The sequence below is a fragment of the Arvicanthis niloticus genome, chromosome 6, assembly GCF_011762505.2.
Source record: "Arvicanthis niloticus isolate mArvNil1 chromosome 6, mArvNil1.pat.X, whole genome shotgun sequence".
NCBI classification, from domain to species: Eukaryota; Metazoa; Chordata; class Mammalia; order Rodentia; family Muridae; genus Arvicanthis; species Arvicanthis niloticus.
The window spans coordinates 70,218,026-70,237,551 of record NC_047663.1 but is presented as its reverse complement, the minus strand read 5'-3'; the positions used below and the strand labels follow the sequence as shown (position 1 = coordinate 70,237,551).

The following is a 19,526-nucleotide window of genomic DNA, read 5'->3' as shown; positions in this document are numbered from 1 at the left end:
CTAGACTGGTCTTGAACTCGATATGTTAGCTGAGGATGACCTTGAATTCCTGATCCACCTGGTGCCAGGAGACATGCTGTGCAGAGAAAAACCAATTCCTGATATGTTTGAACGAGCATCCAATCTGGCTACAGTCAGAGTGTTAGCATCTGTGAGGGGCATGTCCAGAGCAGGCTACTCTTACCATAAACTTGAGCATACAAAACTTAATTTTGCCATTTTCATAGAATTTCTCAGGATCCCTCTGCTGGGGTCCAGGGACATCATGCACAGTGCTGGTTTAAGACCTTTAGTCACAGCTGCTTCTGTGTCTCTGTGTCAGTGCTGTGAGCCAGCTTCTGTCCCTGCTTCATGTCAGGTCACCGGGGTTCAAATGGCAGTGAAGAGGTTGGTTTGAGTCTTCCCTGTTTTGAGCTGTTCTTCATCTGAGCTCCTTGGGTGTACTGGGTGGGAAACAGATGAGGGAGAAGGGGAATGGACTTCATGTGCCTTCCATTATGCAGCCTTATAGTAGGTTGGTCTGGTGCTACTTGTGTTCTAATGCTAAACACTGGCTCTTAAGATCTGGTTGCCCCCCACCCATGAGCAGATCATCAAGTGATGCCATGTAATCCTTGCTCCCCAATTTAACTGATCAGTAAAAGACTAGAGCCTGTGATTGGCAGTGGAGGGGGAAAACTGGGGCTTGAGGATAAAGTGAGTGGGTTACAGGTAGAGAAAGAAGAGGGGAGGAGGCCACCATGAGAGGAGATGGACCAGGACAAACAGCAAGTCACAAGGGACATCATGGCTGGGAAAGGTACATCATGGCTGGGAAATAAGTCAGAATAGCTCCAAACCTGCCTGATCTAGGCTAACAGCTTGATAAAGTACCTGGTTGTGTGTCTTTTATACAGGCTAGCCAGACTGCTAATAAAAATAATAAAAGAAAAGAAAAAATAATCCCATTTACACAGCCTCTCCAAGGTCAATGCCATGCTATCCCCACCTCCCCCATACATGCTTGGTAGGAGCTTCTGGATGGAACATACAACTCTCTAGGGCTGGGGCAACCATGGTGCCTTAGATCCCAGTTTTATTCAAACATAGGTCAGGCCCTGTGTCTAACCTTCACAGACACCATCTAGGGACCAGACTCTTATGCTGCGGTCCTATCACTGTGGAAAGCAGAGCCCAGAGGCCTCTGGGTCTGTTCATCTCTGATGCTGAGGATGGAGTGGGTGCTGAGCAGAGCAGGGCAACCCCAACCCTGTCTCACTTTCCACTTCTCAAGACCCCGCCCCCTACATATCCTTCATCTACCACAGTGTTTTCTATTCCCCAGGCCGCCGCAGGAACTGCCTTGAGGCCATTGTCTCCTCGGGCTCATGGCAACTGTTTTCTCATCTTTCCTTGGGTCACAATCTGATCAGGCAGAAAGAGAATCAGGTTTAGCGGGGAATGAAATACACCTTGTTTGCAGATAACACAATAGTGCTCACATGGAGCTCAGGGGCCGAGCTCAAGTCACTGGGAACAGTTGTACCACGCAGGCTCCCAGCCAGGCAGGAGTGTGGGAAGGGGGATACTAGTGCTCACCAGGGCTAGTCCAAGGTCTTGGTACTGAGGGGATGGGACTGCATCCTGAAACGGGACACCACACCGAACCCCCAGTCTGTGTGCCTCAGCCAGACATCCCAACATAATTCTCCCAGGACTTAAAGTCCTGAGGTCACTGCCAGCAGGAATCAAAATCCCTGCCACCTCTATCTTCCTTCCCCGTTGGGCTGAGAGTAGCTGAGAGGCCTCTGAAGGCCCCAGGTCCCCTGCTATATCCTTCTGTGTCCTGTGGCCTCAGCAGCGGCCTTCCCTGTCTAACATCATTGTTTCTGATATTTGACAGGTCAGCTCATGGAGGGTCAGGCTTAGAAAGAAGTGTGGATAGCTCTGACCCCAGAGATTAGGCCCCAGCCCCAGATCCTAATCACACTCAGACGTCTCTTGGCTGTGGAGAAACATCTTAAGCAAACGCTGGTGTTTGCAGACATACCTCCTGGTGTTACCATGGAAATTGGGGTCCCTTCTTTGGGTTCCCTAGTCTTGTTAATGAAAGAATTTAAAAACAGATTCAGTGGAGGCTCAAGGATAGTTTTTGTCTGTTTGTTTGTTGTTTTTGGGTTTTGAGAAAGAGCTGCTCTGTGTAGCCCTGGCTGTTCTGGAACTAGCTCCATAGACCAGGCTGGCCTCAGACTCCCGGAGATCCACCTGCCTCTGCCTCCCGTATGCTCCAATTAAAGGTGTGCACCACCACCACCACCTGGCTTTCAAGGATAGTTTTGTGAGTTCTGGACAAAGCAACAGGCAAGCAAGCTGTAACTCTTGGCAGCCACTGGGAGGAGGGACATGAAGAAGAGAAGAAGGAAAGCCATGCCCTTGGCATTAGGCTGGTATGTTTAGCAAGGGAGATCGGCAAGCAGGTGCGTGGCAATAGACAGCCATATGGTGGAGGCAGAGGATAGCGGTGGAGCTTAGTGTTAGAGCCAGAGAGAATTCGCGTAGGCTTTGGACGGAGAAAAAACTAGGAAAAGAGAGAAAGTAAAAGTTGTGCTTTTCCAAGTTTGGACTGTGAAGAGGACAAAGTCAGCAGAGCTTCATGGCTGTCTCTCAGCAAGTGAGGAAGGTGTCCCTGGGAAGGACAGGTATAGTTTCTAATTAAAGGAATAATTATTCCTCCTGTCTCTTTAGCTTGAATCAGCCTGGCTGAGGGGTGGTCTCTTAACGAGGTGATTGACAGGTCCCATTGGATTAACCCTCGGGACAGGAGACAGTAGTGTGAAATGGAACAAATCTGTGTTTGGAACAGATCAGAATGCTGGGTCTCAGTTTTCTGACCAGAACTTAAGGAGCAGCAAAGTGGGTGTTTACCTTTTGAGTGTTACCAGGAACATGGGAGGCAGGGTTCAAAGCTTCATTTCCTCCAAGGCTACAGGCAAGAGAGACCAAAACCTGGGACACAAAGCAACAGTTCCTATTACCTGTCCTGGATAGCTTCGTTAACACAGAACTGTGAGCTGAGGGTTTTTCTAGACACTTTGAAAACAGTTTTGCATCAGTCTTCATAACAAACATGAGCTACGGGGACAATTATGTCTCCATGCCTGAGGAAACTGGGGCCCAAGGAGGCTGAGTAAGGCTTATCCGTGTTGCATAGCAGGATTGCCGTAGATCCCTCCTGAGACCAGCGCATCTGAGACTGAGGATCCAGACCCACCCTCTGCTCACCCCAAAATCCAGAGCAAGGATTGGACAGTGTCCTTTGGTTATTAACAACGTGGGAGAGTTTCTATGGCAACTGTGATTTTGTTCAGTGCACCACCCTAGTGCTACCCTCAGCTGAGCATATTCATGGAGTGTGTAGTGGGTTCTGGGGATTGACAACCTACCTAGGGGTGAGGTAGCTTGAACTTCACTCCAGACCCCTTGCCTAATGAGTTATCTCCTGGCCCTGGAGAGTGTGGAGTTCCACAGGAGAGGAGGTGGGAAGGGGCTATCTTGGTCACCATGTTTCGGTACTTAGAGTTAAAAGAGGGGCTTACCTTATACATCATGGTTTGCCTACGTCCCACCCTGTTCACTTGACACGCCCATTTATACTCCAGAAGAAAATTACAAATATTCCTTCTTTGAGGCCAGCACATAGCTCCCCCAGCTTCCAGTGGGGTATGTTGCATCCATGTCCCCCAGCTTCTGATGGCTCAGTCACGAGTCCTCCAAATTCTAGCGGGTACACTGTCTTGTCTCCCCAAAATTCTGGTGTGGTCACAATATCCCTGGCCTCTACCCTGGCACCCAAGCCTGGCCTCTTCTCTATTTACTTGAAGAGTTTTGCATAGCAGCCACTCAGGGGCTGCGCCCTCCTGCACCCTCAGGGTGCTCCATGAGATTACTTTCCTCTCTAGGTTTTCCAAGGTGGTCATTAGACATTGCTCACTGCCCCAACTTGGCTCAACAGAGGCATGAGAAGCCCAGCAGCAGGTCTGTCCAAAGCCTGTCTACCAAGCAGCAGGGCCAACAGACCTTCTTCATAAGAAGAAGGTACCCCTTTTGTGGTCAGATACCCCCATTTTGTATCCAAGTCTCCCTCTGCCCCACCTCCGGCCATCCTCCAGGGTCCACTGTCGTTTCAGGGATGCTTTGCCACCAACCAGGCAAACTTTGACATTGTCATGCAGAACCAGGTCCTTCCCAGTCTATTCCAGAGCAGAAACTTGGCTGCCTCTTTGCATAAACAAAAAGCACATCACAAAGCATTTCCCCCAGAATGCCAGCTTCTGGCCTCCAGCACACGGAGAAGTGCTGGAGCTTTGAGCCTTTCCCCCCACAGGGCTAAAGGCTCCAAGATCAATTTCTTAAAGACAGGGCTCACGGACACTGTTTCAGGGCTTCCCCCTCCCCCATGAAATCTGTGTGAAAGTATGCTGCTTCTCCTACCACACAGGCCCTCCCCTGGAAAGGATGGCAAAGGAAGGCTGGATACAGTGGGGGTGGCTAGGCAGCCTGCTGTTCCACAGCCTCCAAAGTGGTTCCATCCATCCATCCATCCATCCATCCATCCATCCATCCATCCATCTATCCATCCATCCATCCATCCATCTATATCTATCTATCCATCCATCCTCGACTCTACTTAATACCTACTAAGGGCTAGAATCACTGTGTAGTTCTCTGCATGATGTGCTAGGGAAAGTGAAGTCAGCGTAAAGGTCTGAGGCTGAGCCGCCTGTGCAAGGAAGATCTTAGAAGAGGCAGCAGTAGGGCTCCATCTTCCTGACCTTGACATCACATAAGGAGCTTCGGAGTCCCTCCAGTATAGTGGGAAGGCCTGGAGGTAGGAGGAGTTTAAGCAAGGGAGTCAATACCAGCCTCCTTTGAAACATGAATTACTGTGTGCTCTCCCTACCCCAGCCTTTTTATTCATCAAATTCTCTTAAGGTATCTAAGAAATTCAGGGTTGGAAAGGGCAGTAAGAATTCCAGGTATACACCTTTCCCCAGGCAGTGTGCATGTGTGTGTGCGTGTGTGCATGTGTGCATGTGCGTGCGTGCGTGCGTGCGTGCGTGTGTGTGTGTGTGTGTGTGTGTGTGTGTGTGTACACTGACAGAGTGCCTTTGGAAGAAGGCAAGCTGAGCTGTCAGGGGCCAGAAGTCCATTGAAGAGAGCAGCTCAAACAGATCTGGGGAAGGTAGATAGGGCCATCATCCTAGAGTCCCAGGTAGTGCCTGCCTCCAAAGGCACTAGGGAGCCACGGAGGGTTTTAGACACCTGAAGGATGAAGTTACTCTGGTACCATAGTGAAGAGCAGTATTAAGAGAAGAAAATGGAGACCTGGGAGCTCCAGCTCTTTCAGGTGTTTGGTCAGTGACAAACAAAGTGAGTGACATTCCCATATTTTCTTCCAAGCTCTTACCACTGTTGAAACTGGAGCAGGCTTGGCAGCTTCTAAACAAGCTCTGAGGCTTTGGAGGGTCACTCTCTACATCCATTCAGGAAGGCAGTCCCATGCCTCTTCTCCTGACATACCAGGAGCCATTCTCCACTGGGACTCCTGGGGGCCTTGCCTTGGACCTGTGGAGAGGGAGAAGCCAGGCTGAAGTTCCTGGGTGACTCAGCCCACAGTGTGGCTGACTTACATTGAAATGTCCCACTGAGAAGCTAAAGAAGGGCTTGTCACCCAGCTGCATGCACAGTGGGGTCACCAGTGACACACTAAAATCTGAACATGGGGGAACACAGCTTTCTTGTATCTCTCTTCTTCTATCTAAGATTATTTGTTCCCAAGCTCCCAGACCTAGGATAGAAGCACGCACATCACCTAGCTCTTGAGAAGCACGGTCATTTCTTCCTGTTTAAAAGCCTTTGGAAGAATACTCAGCCAGGTCAAGGTTAAGCCATTTGTTAGCCAGCTTTTCCTTGCTGTAACAGAACACCTGAGGTTTTCAACTTAGAAAGAGGGAAGGTTTCTTTGGGCTCATGGGTTCACTGGAGGCTTGTGGGATAACCTGGTGTGGGGCATGTGACAGACAGAGCTGCTCATGTCATGGCGACCAGAAGGAAGCAATTGAGAAAAACAGAAGTAGAGACAGACAAATGACTCAGGTCCTAATATCTTCAGGGGCATGCTCCTGATGACCTAACTTCTTTCTCTTAGGCTCCACACCAGTCCCTCAACCCAACCCAAAAGATTCTGCTAATTTCCCAAGCCGTTAGTACAGGAGCCTTTGAGGGACAATTACAATGGCAACCACAGCAGGCCCTGGCTCTGCTGGGGCAGTTGTAACAAAGCAGCAGCGTGAGTTATGTAGCTCAGGAAACAACTACAAGACCAAGATCTCCAGCTAATCCGACCACCCCCTCGCCTCCTTGTTGTGTCCTCCCATGGAGGAGCTGAGGGAGAAGATGAAGGAGGAAAGGTGGGGAGATGAGGGTAAGGTAGCTCTTTAGTGTCTTTTCCCACAAGGTTCCTAATACCATCAAAGGTAGCCCTAACCCTGCCCTCACCTACCTGATTATTTCTGATCTCATCCTATAAATGAGGTGATGAATAGTTGGTCTCCCTAGCACAACCCTTTCTCCTGCGTTAGGGAGCTGTATTAGTACACACCTGTCCCACTGTTTCTGCCCTTGAGGCTGAGGCCCTGCGCTTGGGGTTTACTCTTGCTGCAGAAGCCATTCTACAGCTCTGCCTGCCCTTCCCTCCTGCAGGTCAGCATCCCTGGGCTCCCTCTGAAACATGGCAGCACCCCAGCTCCAGGTAAACTGACAACAACCCTGCCCTTGTGCCACGGGCCTCAGTTGACCCGTGGCATCTGCTGTCCATGGCTGGGAGCCGACCCCACTGTCACTCACTGCCCAAGAGTGTAGTCTCCGTGTGAGCTCTCTGGAGCCTCTGGAGATGGGAGCCTGTCCCTCTCACAAGCACAGGGAACAAGGTGCCCAAGTGTGCTCTGCTTTTCCTCCTTGGCCATGGGGTCTGCTTGTTCTCTCCTTATCTTCCCCCTCCCCCACCTTCAAAAGAGACCCTATAGGCTAAGGCTGCGAGGTTGCTTTTGCTCTGCCGTCCCTGTCCTTTCCTGCTACAGCAGGACCTTCCAGAGTCTGGACTCTTCCCAGCCGTGGCTCTCAGCAGGAATCTGTGAGCCCAAATGACCCGGCCTTGCTCATTGTAGATAAGCAATTAAAAAATATAGAAAATTCCATTCTTTCCTAAGTAAAAGGTCTGGTTTTTTTAAAGATCTGTTGTCTCAGCACAGACCGAAAAAGAAAAGGTTGGGACTCAGAGCTAAGGCAGCAGTGCCTGTGGTTTAGGAGGGGGTCCACCTACTCCCCAGAACCTCATACAAAATAGCAGGGCAATCTAGTTTGCCAACTATGAAAAATACAGTTTGGGTTTTCATAAACACCATTCCACCATGTGTGTGGAAATAGGATCCTCAAAGAGTAAAAGTGTGGGGAGCACTTTTACTCTTGATGTTACAGAGGAGACAGCGGGCGGTGGGTGATGGGCGGTGGGTGAGGTGGGCCGTGGATGAGGTGGACATGGAATACTGGTGAAGGTGGTTGAGGTGGCACAGCCCCTGGGCTCTACTTTCTGAGCTGCAGGTGCCGAAGTGGGTACTTGGGTATTCAGCTGATGGTCCTCAGGGGCCAGGGCCATGCTGCTAGACAGACGGCACATGCAGGGGACTCAAAACCAAGCACACAGCACAGAGCCATGATTCCATGTCAACCATCCTCCTGAAGCTCTGAGCCTCACCTCCTCCCCAAAGGTAGAAGACAGGAGAACAGAAGCCAACTTATAATCAGAAATTCACCTGGCCGTGCAAAGGTTCCTGGCAAAGCCTGTGTGTCGGGGTTGAGGGTGGCATTGGTTGGGGACCAGTGAGCTTGTTAGCTCTGTGCTCTAATTGGTGCTGTCTATAGCCACAGCTGTGGTGACAGCAGCAGCCACTGGGCTGTGCATCTCCCAAGCCCCGTGTCCCTCTCCACCCAATACGTTGCCATGATGATTTGATTTTCCTCGTTCCAGTTAGATTTCCAGAGGCATCTTCCTGCTGTTTAGAGGGAGTGATTACAGCTTACCAAAGAAGAAAGTCTAGAAATTGGGGTGTAGTGGCCTCTGACTGGTGTAGCTTAGCCATGTCTGCCTCTCCACCAAGGGCCTTATGACAGCCTCTCTGCCCATTCTGCATACGGACAGAATGAGTGGTTGGTCCACACTTCTCCCCTCAGTGACTCCACAGATTGTCTTTCTTCAGTGTTTGCTGCTCTGGGGCTAGGGGGAGGGGCATCCAAGGAGGGGAAGTACAGACTGAGGGGAAGCTCAGTGGCAGTGGGGCTTGAGAAGATTGGGGTACCAGTTCTCCATAGCAGGTCTGACTGGGGTGAGGGCCCTTCCAGGAGAGGGTGACTCTGAGACTGCACAGCAAGAAGGGATAGAGCTCGCTCCACTAGTGAAGGAGCGGGCAGTGAAGGGCTGTCTCAGCAAGTTCTGAGTGTGAAGTGGGAAGATGGAGGTGACCAAATGTCAAGGAAACTTCTAACAGCTCTGAGCCTGAGGTTAACCTAGCATGTGTTTCTGGAAGGTGGTGGTCGTGCCGTAGAGCATGGGAGGTTCATCTCCCCGACAACCCCACACACACGCTTTTGTGATGTAGACATCTGAGGAGGCTTACAGATGCCTGTAAAGAATAGTGTGTACGCGTGTGCGTGCGCGTGCGCGTGCGCGTGCGTGTGTGTGTGTGTGTGTGTGTGTGTGTGTGTGTGTGTGTGTTTGAGACAGGGTTTTTCTGTATAGCCTTGACTGCCCTGGAGCTCACTGTGTAGACGTAGACTAGGCTGACCTTGAACTCAGAGATCTGCTTGCTTCTGCCTCCCAAGTATTGGGATTAAAGGCACCACCTGGCTTCAAGCATAGCCCAGAATAATGTGATATATAAATATATATATATATATATATATATATATATATATATATATATATATATGAAATAATGTTCAAAATGTGAAAGAAGACCATGACAGGCATGACATGGAACAAGGTGGGTGGGCTGAGAGACCTAGCGATATCTGCTCTATTAATGGGATGAAAGTAAAACTGGTTGTGGTCCAAATGTCCACATCTCCAACTGCAGCATCCTTCAGCATCCACAGATCTCTGGTCCAGGACTCTCTCAGGTATTCAGATCTCTGGAGTACTATGTGTGGCATTGTGTTTAACCTGCACACACTCTCCCACGTACATCAAGTAATCTACATTACTTACAATGATTCATAAGGCACAAGCCCCGTGTAACTAGCTACTGTGTTGTTTAGAAGGGGGAAAAAAGTCTATACATTTTCTGCCAACTTTTCTCCAAATAATTTTGACTGGGGTTGGCTGAATACGTGGGTGCAGAGGTTTGGGGATCCGGAGTGTGAACTGTAGCGAGATGTTTCACACTGAGCAGCAACTACCAGGAATAGCTTTTGTTCTGGCAGCTCTCATTCCTTCTGGAAGGAGCTCCATGCTTCAGTGAGAGGTGGTGGCGAGTGAATTCTCTGGTTCAAGTTCAGCTCTGAGTGAAGATGCTGTGGGCCAGCAGGTGGGACATCTCAGGGAGACGCTTCAGAAATCCAGGCAGGTGGCTGTGGCAGCCAGGGCTAGAGGGTCATGGAGGGGTGAAGCAAGAGGTAGTTAGAGCTGATGGGAAGTTGGAGGTAAGCATGCAAAAAGAAAGAGACAGGTGTGGTTCCTGGGTTCTTACCTGGGGCTTTAGGGACAAAATACCAGGTGCACATCCAGAACCAGGTTTGGCCCATGGTTCCTGATGATATCTCCCTGGCTGTCTTTCAGGTCAACGAAATTTACCATGATGAGTCATTGGGGGCCCACATCAATGTCGTCCTGGTGAGGATTATCCTGCTGAGCCACGCAAAGGTGAGTCCTCCTGTCCAATACACCTCCTCTCTCTGAAATGAGTGGGGCCTCCTTTGGGATTGTTTTCTTTCACACTACCCTGCCTTTCTCCGGACACCCTATAGTCCCATAACAAACAAGAAGCTGTGAACCCCCACCCGCTACAGACTCTATATACCCTTCACCATGACACATGACTCTTATAATGCAAGTTCTGTTACCCAGTGTGGTAAGGTCATACTCAGTAAGGTCATACACACTGAGACTCCTTATCACTGCAGAGAAGAGATGTGGTCCCAAGAGGCTGAGGCACAGACAGCATGGATGTGGCCAGGACATAGGGATTCAAAGAACCCTAACCGTAGTCTCTGAGTGTAGGAGAGAAAAGGAGAGGCAGTGAGCAGGCGCATGGTGCCCTCACTATAGAGTCTCAGAAGATTCAGGAACAAAGCTGTCCCAAAGTGACTGAAACTGGCCCTGAGGGATTGGGGAAGATGGATGGCAGCCCAGAGTGTAAACAGACACAGGAGACTGAAGTGAGGTTGAGCTGAGACTGGAATTCTGTCTTCGAGGTGGCTCAGGAGATCCAGGTTCTGAACGGCTGGTTTTCTTATGAAAGGCACACTCAAATTATTTGCTGTGTAGAGGGATGTTTTTGACATCAGTCTTGGGAATCCATGGCTCACGTACCTGCCATCTATCTACCTCTGAAAGGTGTCTAAAATCTTCTCTTTTCTCATCTGGCTTCACAGCGTCAGCCCTCTGACCACCAGAGGGAGCCACCAGGCCCCTCTGACCCCATCTTTTTATTGCTCTTGAACACTGAGCTCCTCCCCCACAGTCCTGGAGGATGTATTAGTTACTCTTGTTACTATGACAAAGTGCCTGACAGAAGCAATTTTAAGAGCGATTTATTTCCGCTCACACAAAATGTTCCAAAGAAAACTATTAGGCACAAAGGAGAGGCCGGCAAAAAGCTAACTGGGGGCGTGTTTAATTCTGTGCTCCAGCTCCTAGGGTCCTAGTGACAGGGCAGGGCAAGAGCAGTGGCTATGAACTCGTGTTTCCTTGTCATACTGAGGGATGCATGTCTTCTCTGTGGAACTGGAGTGCTTTAAAACCACACAAGTGTTTACGTCTTAATGAAAATGTCAATGAATTTTCTATGATTAAAAACTGAAGCCCTTCCCAGGCAGTGTGCTCCAGTGCAGTGCCCCAAGTGTGACCACAGGTGAGAAAAGAATCCTTATAACCTTAAAAACAACCCAACCTCTTTGAAAAAGCCTGGGTTTGTGGGGCTTTTATTTGTTTGTTTTGGGTTTTGCCTCATGTAACCCAGGCTAGCCTCAAACTCACTATATAGTTTGCAAGGATGACCTTGCACTTCTGATCCCTCTGTCTCCTTCTGTCAGGTGTTTGGGTTACAGGCATGCACCAGCACCCCTGTTTTTATGTGGTGCTGGGGACTGAACCCAAGGCTTCATGTGTGCCAAGCAGCACTGCGACTCGAGCTACAAGCCCTGCCCTTGGAAACACTTTTTTTTTTTAACTGACTGAGAAGAATATTAGAATTACAACTTAAGGTCACTTGGTTTGATTAGGAACTTGTGCACCCATGGATTTGGGTCCAGGGTGAGGGGAGAGGCTGAAATCAAGTCCTCTCTCCCAGGGCACTGTGTGGCAACTGTAATAAAACCTACAGAACACTTCTCCTGGTAGCAGGGGACACACTGGGGGCCGTCAGCTCCACCAGAAAGCCGTGGGAGGATTCTTCCTGCCCTGCTGTAGGCACTCCTAACAATCTGATTAGGTTTTTTGTCAACTCAACACAAGCCAGGAGCCTCTGAATAGGGGGACCCTCGATTAAAAAAAATGTCTTGGTAAAACTGGCTTATAGACAAGTCTGTAGGGCATTTCTTTTGAATGATGATTAATATGGAATTCAGCCTTTCTGGGCAGTGCCACCCTTGTGCAGTTGGTTTCAGATGGTGTAAGAAATCCAGCTGAAGACATCATGAGGAGCACGTCAGTAACTGGTATTCCTCCATGGCCTCCACTTAAGTTCCCGTCCTGAGTTCCCTCATGATCAATTGTGATCAGTACATGTAAGCCAATGCACCCTTTCCTTTACACCTTGCTTCTGGTCATGGTGTTTATGACAGCAGTATGAAGCTCGCCTTCAGGGGAGCTAGAGCTACTTCCTCAGACTGGGTTTTCCCCCAGACTCTTCCATCCTGGCCAGGACCCTCAGCTATCTTGGGAACTTCCAAGCTCTTGGCAAGAAGAATGAGGATGAGGGTACCTCCGTTAAATTGGGGTACTGGATCTACACTCTACTGTGGACACACTGCCTTTGACAGCTATGGTGGACAGTCATTCTGAGCACGGACATTGAACGAGGCTGATTTCGAAATATAGGAGCCCATGTTGTTTTGTTGTTTTGTATTTTCCTCTCTTACGTCGTTCCTCGGAATGAGTGAAAGGGCACCAGCCAGTGTAGAGCATTCAAGCTAGAAACCACAAAGCCCTGGACTTTCCCCTGCTTTTTCTTTTCAAACAAAAATCATAAACTTTAATTTTTGAATGTGTTTATATGCTTTTGTCTTTTTTAAATTTTGTTTTTGAGATTATAATTATATCATTACTCTCTTCCCCTTTCTACCTCCAAGTCTTTTTCTATACCCCTCCTTGCTCTCTTTCAAATTGATGGCCTCTTTTTTCATCAATTGTTATATGCATGTGTGTGTAAATATAGACATATATTCCTAAGTATAACCTGCTCAGTCTGAATAATTATTCTTCTATGTATGTTTCCAGGGTTGACCATTTGGTTGGTGTGCTCTTTTCTGGGGAAGACTATTTTTTTCTGCTCTTCATATTCCTTCATTGTCTGTAGTTCTTTGTGTAGGTTGAGGCCATTTGCCTGCCCCTTTCCTCTGTATTAGCCTCTCTATTGGTTTACAAACTTGCTCAGCTCCTGTTTAGGCAGTCAAGCTGGTGAGACTTCATGGGCGTAGCTTCTGAAATCAGTAGGAGACACAGACTCATGGCAAACTCCCTGATCCTCCGGCTCTTACGAATGACTTTCTGCCTCCTCTTCTGCAATATCTCCTGAGCCTTAGGTGTGAAGTTTTGTAGATGTATCCATGGGAACTGGGAGTTACAATTCTGCATTTTGATTGGTTGGGGTTTCCTGTAATCTTCTCCATTCCCCTCTGCTTTTATGGTACATATGATCTGTTCAGAGAGGGAGGGAAGCCTTCCATGGGTTGGTCTGGACATCAGGCCGTAGCCCGAAGCTGCTGCCCGATCCTCACCAGACTAGATCAAAGTTTTAAAACTGTGTGTTTTGTTGCTGAATTATGCTAACAAAGCCATGGGTCCTATTAGGCCTGAAGAGTGTCTGTCTGTCTCCTAGTCCGGATACTGAATGGGGGTAAGACTTCCAGCTTTGTGCTGGAAGAGGAGAGGGAATAGCAGAGAGTAAGAGAGAAGAAAGCCAGGATGGAGGCACCAGTCTCTGATGTGGATTCTGGCGCTGGAGAGATGGTTCAGGTTAGGATCACTTTGCAATCATGAGGAGTTTGGATCCAAATTAGCACATAATAAGCCGAGTGTGCAAATGCCTGCACCCCCAGCTCCAAGGGAGATGGAGACAGAGTGGCTAGGGTTTTATGGCAATCTTGTCTGGTTCAGAAAGGGAGAGGGAGGGAGGTAAGGAGAGAGGGGGGGAAAAGGAGGAGGAGGAAGAGAGAGAGAAAGAGGGATGGGGAGAGAGAGAAACTTGCCTTAAAGGAATAGACAGAGTGAGAAAGGAAGACACTAGTGTCCCTCTGGGCTACATATATACACAGGCATGCACGCATATATACACACTCTCTTACACACACATAAATAAAAAGCCAGATTGGGGACTGAGGGTGTAGCTTGTTTTGGCAAAGTGTTTGCCTGATTTGCCCAAATCCATGGGTTTAGCCCCAGCACTGTATGAACAGGGGTGGGGATGGGGTTGGCATATACCCATAATCTCAACACTAGTGAGTTAGAATCGGGAGCATCAGAAGTTTAAGGTCCTTCTTGCCTACATAATGAGTTCAAGACTGGGAGGGTCTCTTGTTTTTAAAACTTTGAAAAATGTCCTGAGAGATGATCACTGGGCAGCCAACATTTTATTTAAAGGTGGGAAAAGAAGCGAGTTTCCCTGAAGATGCTTTGTAGAGCTGAATGGTAATAGGTGTTTACACAGAAAAAAAGATGGGCAGGTGGTGCTTCTAAAGAAAGGAAGACAGGTGCTTCCCCATGGTGCTTCCCCATGGTGCTCCCCCATAGCAGCATGTCCCAGGGACTCTGGAATGTGGGTGGTGAAGCTCTGCAGGACATGTTGTTCTTCAACCCTCTTTCTCCGTGGATCCCTCCAGACATTCTACAGAACTTGCTTTGGAAAATGCCACCTTTGAGGCAGTGTCAGTAAAACTAGCAACAGGTGGGTCCTTCCATGTACACACAAGGACCTGGATTTGGATCCCTGGAATTTGTTTTAAAACTGTCTGGGTGTGGAGGGATGCATCTATAACACCAGCCTCGGGGCAGCAGATGCAAGAAGATCCCAGGAGATCACTGGCACGCCAACCCAGCTAGACCTGACTCAAAAATAAGGAGGGCCGCAACTGAGAATGACACTCACCCATCAACTTCCTGCCTCCACATGTATAACACACTCACACACACAAATCAAGACACATAAGTTTGTTGACACATACTCTGATTCTAAAGGGTTTTTTTTTCTTAGATTTAAATGACAAGAAACTAATATTTGAGAAGAGCAGACAAAATTGTAATTGTTTGCTGTTAAAACCCAAAAGAATCCATTGTAAAATCCATGGAGTTAAAACTTTAGTGATAAGGACAAACACAGCCATATCATTTAATGGGCACAGATCCTGAGAGATGTGAAAGTAGGTAATTTTGTTGTTGTGTTGACATCACAGTGTGCTCAAATTAAGATAAATGGCCATGATGTCACTAGATGATATCATCTCATGGGACTACCATTGTATGCTGACTTTGATTGAAATTTCATAAGCAAACATTGCGACCCAGAAACATCTGTAGCTGGGTTAATTGAGAAAACAAAGTTCCCTGCACCAAGGCTGAGAAGATGTCTCTTCAATTGAAAGGGTTTACTGCTCCTGCAGAGGACCCAGGTTTGGTTCTTAGCACCTCCAAGGTGACTCACCACTGATTGGAACGCCCTCTGCTGGCTTCTGTGGAATCCTGCATTTACGTGGTGCATATTGACCCAAATGAACTTACACAAATACACAGGAAGTTTTTAAAATGTCCCCTAAATCACAGAAATCCAAATATGTCTCTGAGGTAGTACAAGACAGATATAGAACATACAGAAAGAAAGTGGTATGCTGCTCATGAGAGGGAAATTAAAACAAACAAACAAACAAACAACAACAGCACAAAAAAAAAAAAAAAAAAAACCACACTGTTTCTCCTAGAGAGAGGAGAGATGGTGTTTCCGGGTTAATAGCTGGATATTTGATGGGAGGGTTCTAGGTTTTGTTAGAAGCAAGAACATTTAAGAACAGGTGTGTGACCTGTGGCAAGATGGTGCAGGGACAGCTTGCTGCCCTGGTGTCTGGAACGAAACCCTCACAGACTGGGACAGGAAGCCAATCCAGCTTTGGAATCTTGGTGTCCTGGATGTAGACGTGCAGACAAGGAGATTATGTTAGGAGGACATGGTGCTGGTGTGCCAGTCTGGAGAGCTGGGGCAGAGGGACTAGAGAGAGGACAGATTGCTGCTGGCCTGCATGGAGAGGACTCAGAGCTGGAAATGAACATTTTCAGACTACGGCATGGAAGGAACCACAGAGGTGTGTTAGGCTTTAGTAGATGGACCGAAATACCCGAGGCAGGAAACGTAAAAGGAGGGAGAACTGCACCCAAGCCAATGATTGCAGAGGTTTCATTCATGGCTGTTCAATCCGTTTCTCTTTAGTGGTGGGACAGCATGGAGGGAGTATGGAGTAAGCAAAGGGAATTCACCTCTGGAACAGAGGCAAGGAGAGGCTGGAAAGCAAAGACAGAAAAGAGAATGAATCACAACCCCCTCTTCCAAGGCATGACCCCCAATGACCTAACTTCCTCCCATGAAGCTCCTCCTCCAAAAGGTTCTACCATCCCAAGGACACTTCCACTGGTGAACAGGCCTTTAACTGACCCCTGGGGAATGGCTTAGGGCTAAATGGTAAGAAGCATAGTGCTTGGTTGTGGACAAACAGCCTCAGGCTGCAGGTTCTGGAGCAGCATCTTGGCAGGGGTGGGTGGAGGGGAGACTAGGTGCCCCCTGGGGCCACAGGTGACAGAGAGCATGGGTGCTCCATTCCAGGGCAACTGCTAGGTTCCACAGAGCCTGGAAAAACAAGGATCCAGCCTCTAGCCCTATTTGATTGCACACCAATAACTTCTGTAGATGAATTATTAGAAAAGGCAAATGTGGCTGAGCCTAAGATATTAAAAAAAAAAAAGAGCCCTGATTTTTTTATGATTAAACTCCATAAATTTTCTGAGAATCTCACTCCCTCCAGTTTCTTGTGAAAGTTTCTCATTTCTGCACTTATCTTGTGTGGAAAGAGTCCATGGCCACAGGTCACGGACTCTACCTTGCATAACTCTGGAGACAAGGTTCTGTGTCAGGGCCTCCAAAGAGTGCCATAGTTATACAAGATGTACTCTGAGCTCAGGAGTCCTGGCCTCCTGAGTACATTCTGGGGTGTTGAGAAACAAGAGCTATACAGCTGTTCCTTGTCAAGTGACAGATAAGATGCCAGCACCATGAAGCTAGCACAATGAGGTAAGGCACACCTTGGGCACAGTGGCCAGGCAGAGATCTGAGGCTGAGAGGCTTCCCCATCTACTGCCCCTTCCACACACCACATAGACTCAGCAATGGGGAAAGCAAAGCTTGGGGGAGCTAGATGGGGCTGTGGGGATGGGACACTGTTTACAGATGCAGGTAAATTCTGGGAAGGTATTCAGCATGGAACCTCTGGGGCCCTGCTGGGACTGTGATGGCTAAGCTTGATTGTCAACAGGACAGGATTTGGACTCACTGTGGAAACAAGTCTCTGGTTAACTGTTCGGAAGACCCACCCTGAATGTGGGCGGCACCATTATGTAGGCTGGGGTCCTGCACTGAAGGAAAGGGAGAAAGCAAACTGAGTTTCCTGATTGTGGATGTCATGTGACCAGCTAGCTCCCATTCCTGTCATGATGACTTCCTTTGCATTTCATTCACCTTTGAACTGAGAGCCAAAATAAACCCCTCTTCCTTTAAGTTGACTTTGTCAGGCAGTTTGTCACAGCAACAGGACCGGTGACTAACACAAGGAGTTTGACCTCATCTCTGGGAGAGTTTAAGCCCCTACAAAACCAAAGTGGCTGTAGCCAGGAACTTCTAAGCTGTGCCTAGAACAGTCAGGGTGTGCTCTGGGACTTATGAAGCTATGACCTAGTCTTTGGCAAAAAGTGGCACAGACCCATAGCTCCTACTATCCATCCCCAGTTATTGCTGGAAATGTATTACACACCCCCCCAGTCCCTCCCTGCCTTGTCTCCCTGTCCCACTAGGCTCCAGTGGGGGTAACATTGGCAACCCTTACATGAGTGACATGTTGTTTATCTCTAGCTTATGGGAGGCCTCCGAGTTATCTCAAGTTTTTCCTAAAACAACATTTTTTTCTATTTCTTTTATATATATATAAAAAAAAAGCAGAAGAAAAGAGATTATCTTATTTTATACAATATGCCACCAGCCAGGGAGCCGAGCATCAGCCGCACTCGTGGGTTGCATAGCAACTGGCTTTTCAATTGATTTTTTGAGAAGGAACCAAAGCTACTCAAGTGTTCTCATTTTAAATATTTCCTTGGATGATGGAAATCAAAGGGAATGGAGATGAGAGACTTGGGGACATTCCGAGGACATAAGGTATCTTGTGAAGGCCAGCTCGAGACAGGGTGTGCAATGCTTGTTGAAATTTGTCAGCATTTGGGTGAGAGGTCAGACATTCTTGGTCTATTAGTAGAAGTGGAGGCATGCTGGGAGGAGAGGAGTCCACAGGCTAGAGCCTTGGACCAGCACCACTGTGTTCTTGTCAAGTGTCCCACAGTAGAAAGACCAGAGCGGAGACTGGAACTCAGATGGAAGAGAGGCTTCTTTCAGATAGCCTTGAATCAGAGACCCTAGGGGCCAAGTTCAGTCTATGCTTTCGCCTGGGAAAGGCCCCTGGTGTTCCGATAGGGGCAAAACATAATTACCTGTCCCTTGGCACACCTCCTCACCGGAGCCCTCAGGTCTCGAATAAATGAAACAGTGTTAGTGCTGGACCCTGCCATTGGAGGGCGCCTCCTTCCTTTTGATCTGGTCTAATGGCTCTACCTTATCTGATGACTCTACCTTATCTAACGACTCTACCTTATCTAATGGCTCTACCTTATCTGATGACTCTACCTTATCTGATGACTCTACCTTATCTGATGACTATATCTTAGGTTGATACTTAATAAACAACAGAAGCTTATTCCTCATAGTTCTGAAGGCAGGAAGTCCAAGGTCCGAATGCCAGGAGCTCTGGAGTCCTCACAGGTAGTCCTCACATGTTCATGAGTGGCAGATGGGACAGGCCTCAGAGCTATATGAGAGCCACTCCAATTCAGGAACCTTTGTCCTACTGACCTAATGACCTCCTTGGGTCCCACATCTTTAGTACTATTATACTAGAAATTAGGTTCCAACATATGAATTCTAATTTTTAGACCACGACCGGAGTTCCTATCAGCACTGAATCCTGTTCTAGTAGCTTAGATTTCTCCGATGGGCATGCCTTCCCTCCTGCTTTCCCCTGGCAGGTCTAGGAGGCACCTGCACCATTACTTCTGAGCCACCCACATGAACTTGCATACCGCAGTTGGGAATAGAAGACACCAGCCTTGGGAAGTCCCCAAGACTGCAGGCAGTCAGTCTAGATAGAGCAGAACTTGTTTTGAAGCAGTAGAGGTGGTAGGCCCTGGTCCTAGCATTTATGCCAGCCCAGTGGTACTTATGGAACCTTGGATGACTTACTTAACATCGCAGAACCTTGTTTTCTCAGTGAGAGGAAGTCTGTGGAAGCCCAGTGGTTGGCAGCAATGTCTGCAATCATGGAGGTCAGACAGAGTGCTGACTCTTTGGGGGTTCATTGTCTGAAGCCCCCCATCCCCACTCCCCAGCTATACAGTTTTCGGGATCCCTTCTCTGGGAGTCAACTGGCTTTATTTATACCTCCTTCTGAGATTCCATGCCCTGTGATCCATAGGTATTTCTCCTCAAGGAAAAAGGGAGCACATTCACATAACTATCAGAACAGAGTATGTCTTAATCACTCGTCTTGGTGCTGTTGCCTGGAAGGCAACAGCATAGTGTCCTCAGAGCCTTGTACCGCTCCCTGTTGAGGCATCCAGTAGGGGGATTGATAGGCATCCCCTGATGATAAGGGGACACCCAGAGTCACTGTCACCATCTCCATATGACAGTGAAGAT

The 19,526-nt window shown here is 48.3% G+C and overlaps 1 protein-coding gene across 1 annotated transcript in view; it reads left to right on the top strand.

Annotated features, from left to right (window-relative positions):
- Adamts2 (ADAM metallopeptidase with thrombospondin type 1 motif 2) overlaps positions 1–19,526 on the top strand; it is a 206,267-nt gene that overhangs the window by 148,720 nt on the left and 38,021 nt on the right. The window contains exon 5 of the mRNA XM_034505495.2: positions 9,872–9,955. Coding sequence (XP_034361386.1) covers positions 9,872–9,955 — 84 coding nt within the window. The remainder of the gene's footprint in view (positions 1–9,871; positions 9,956–19,526) is intronic.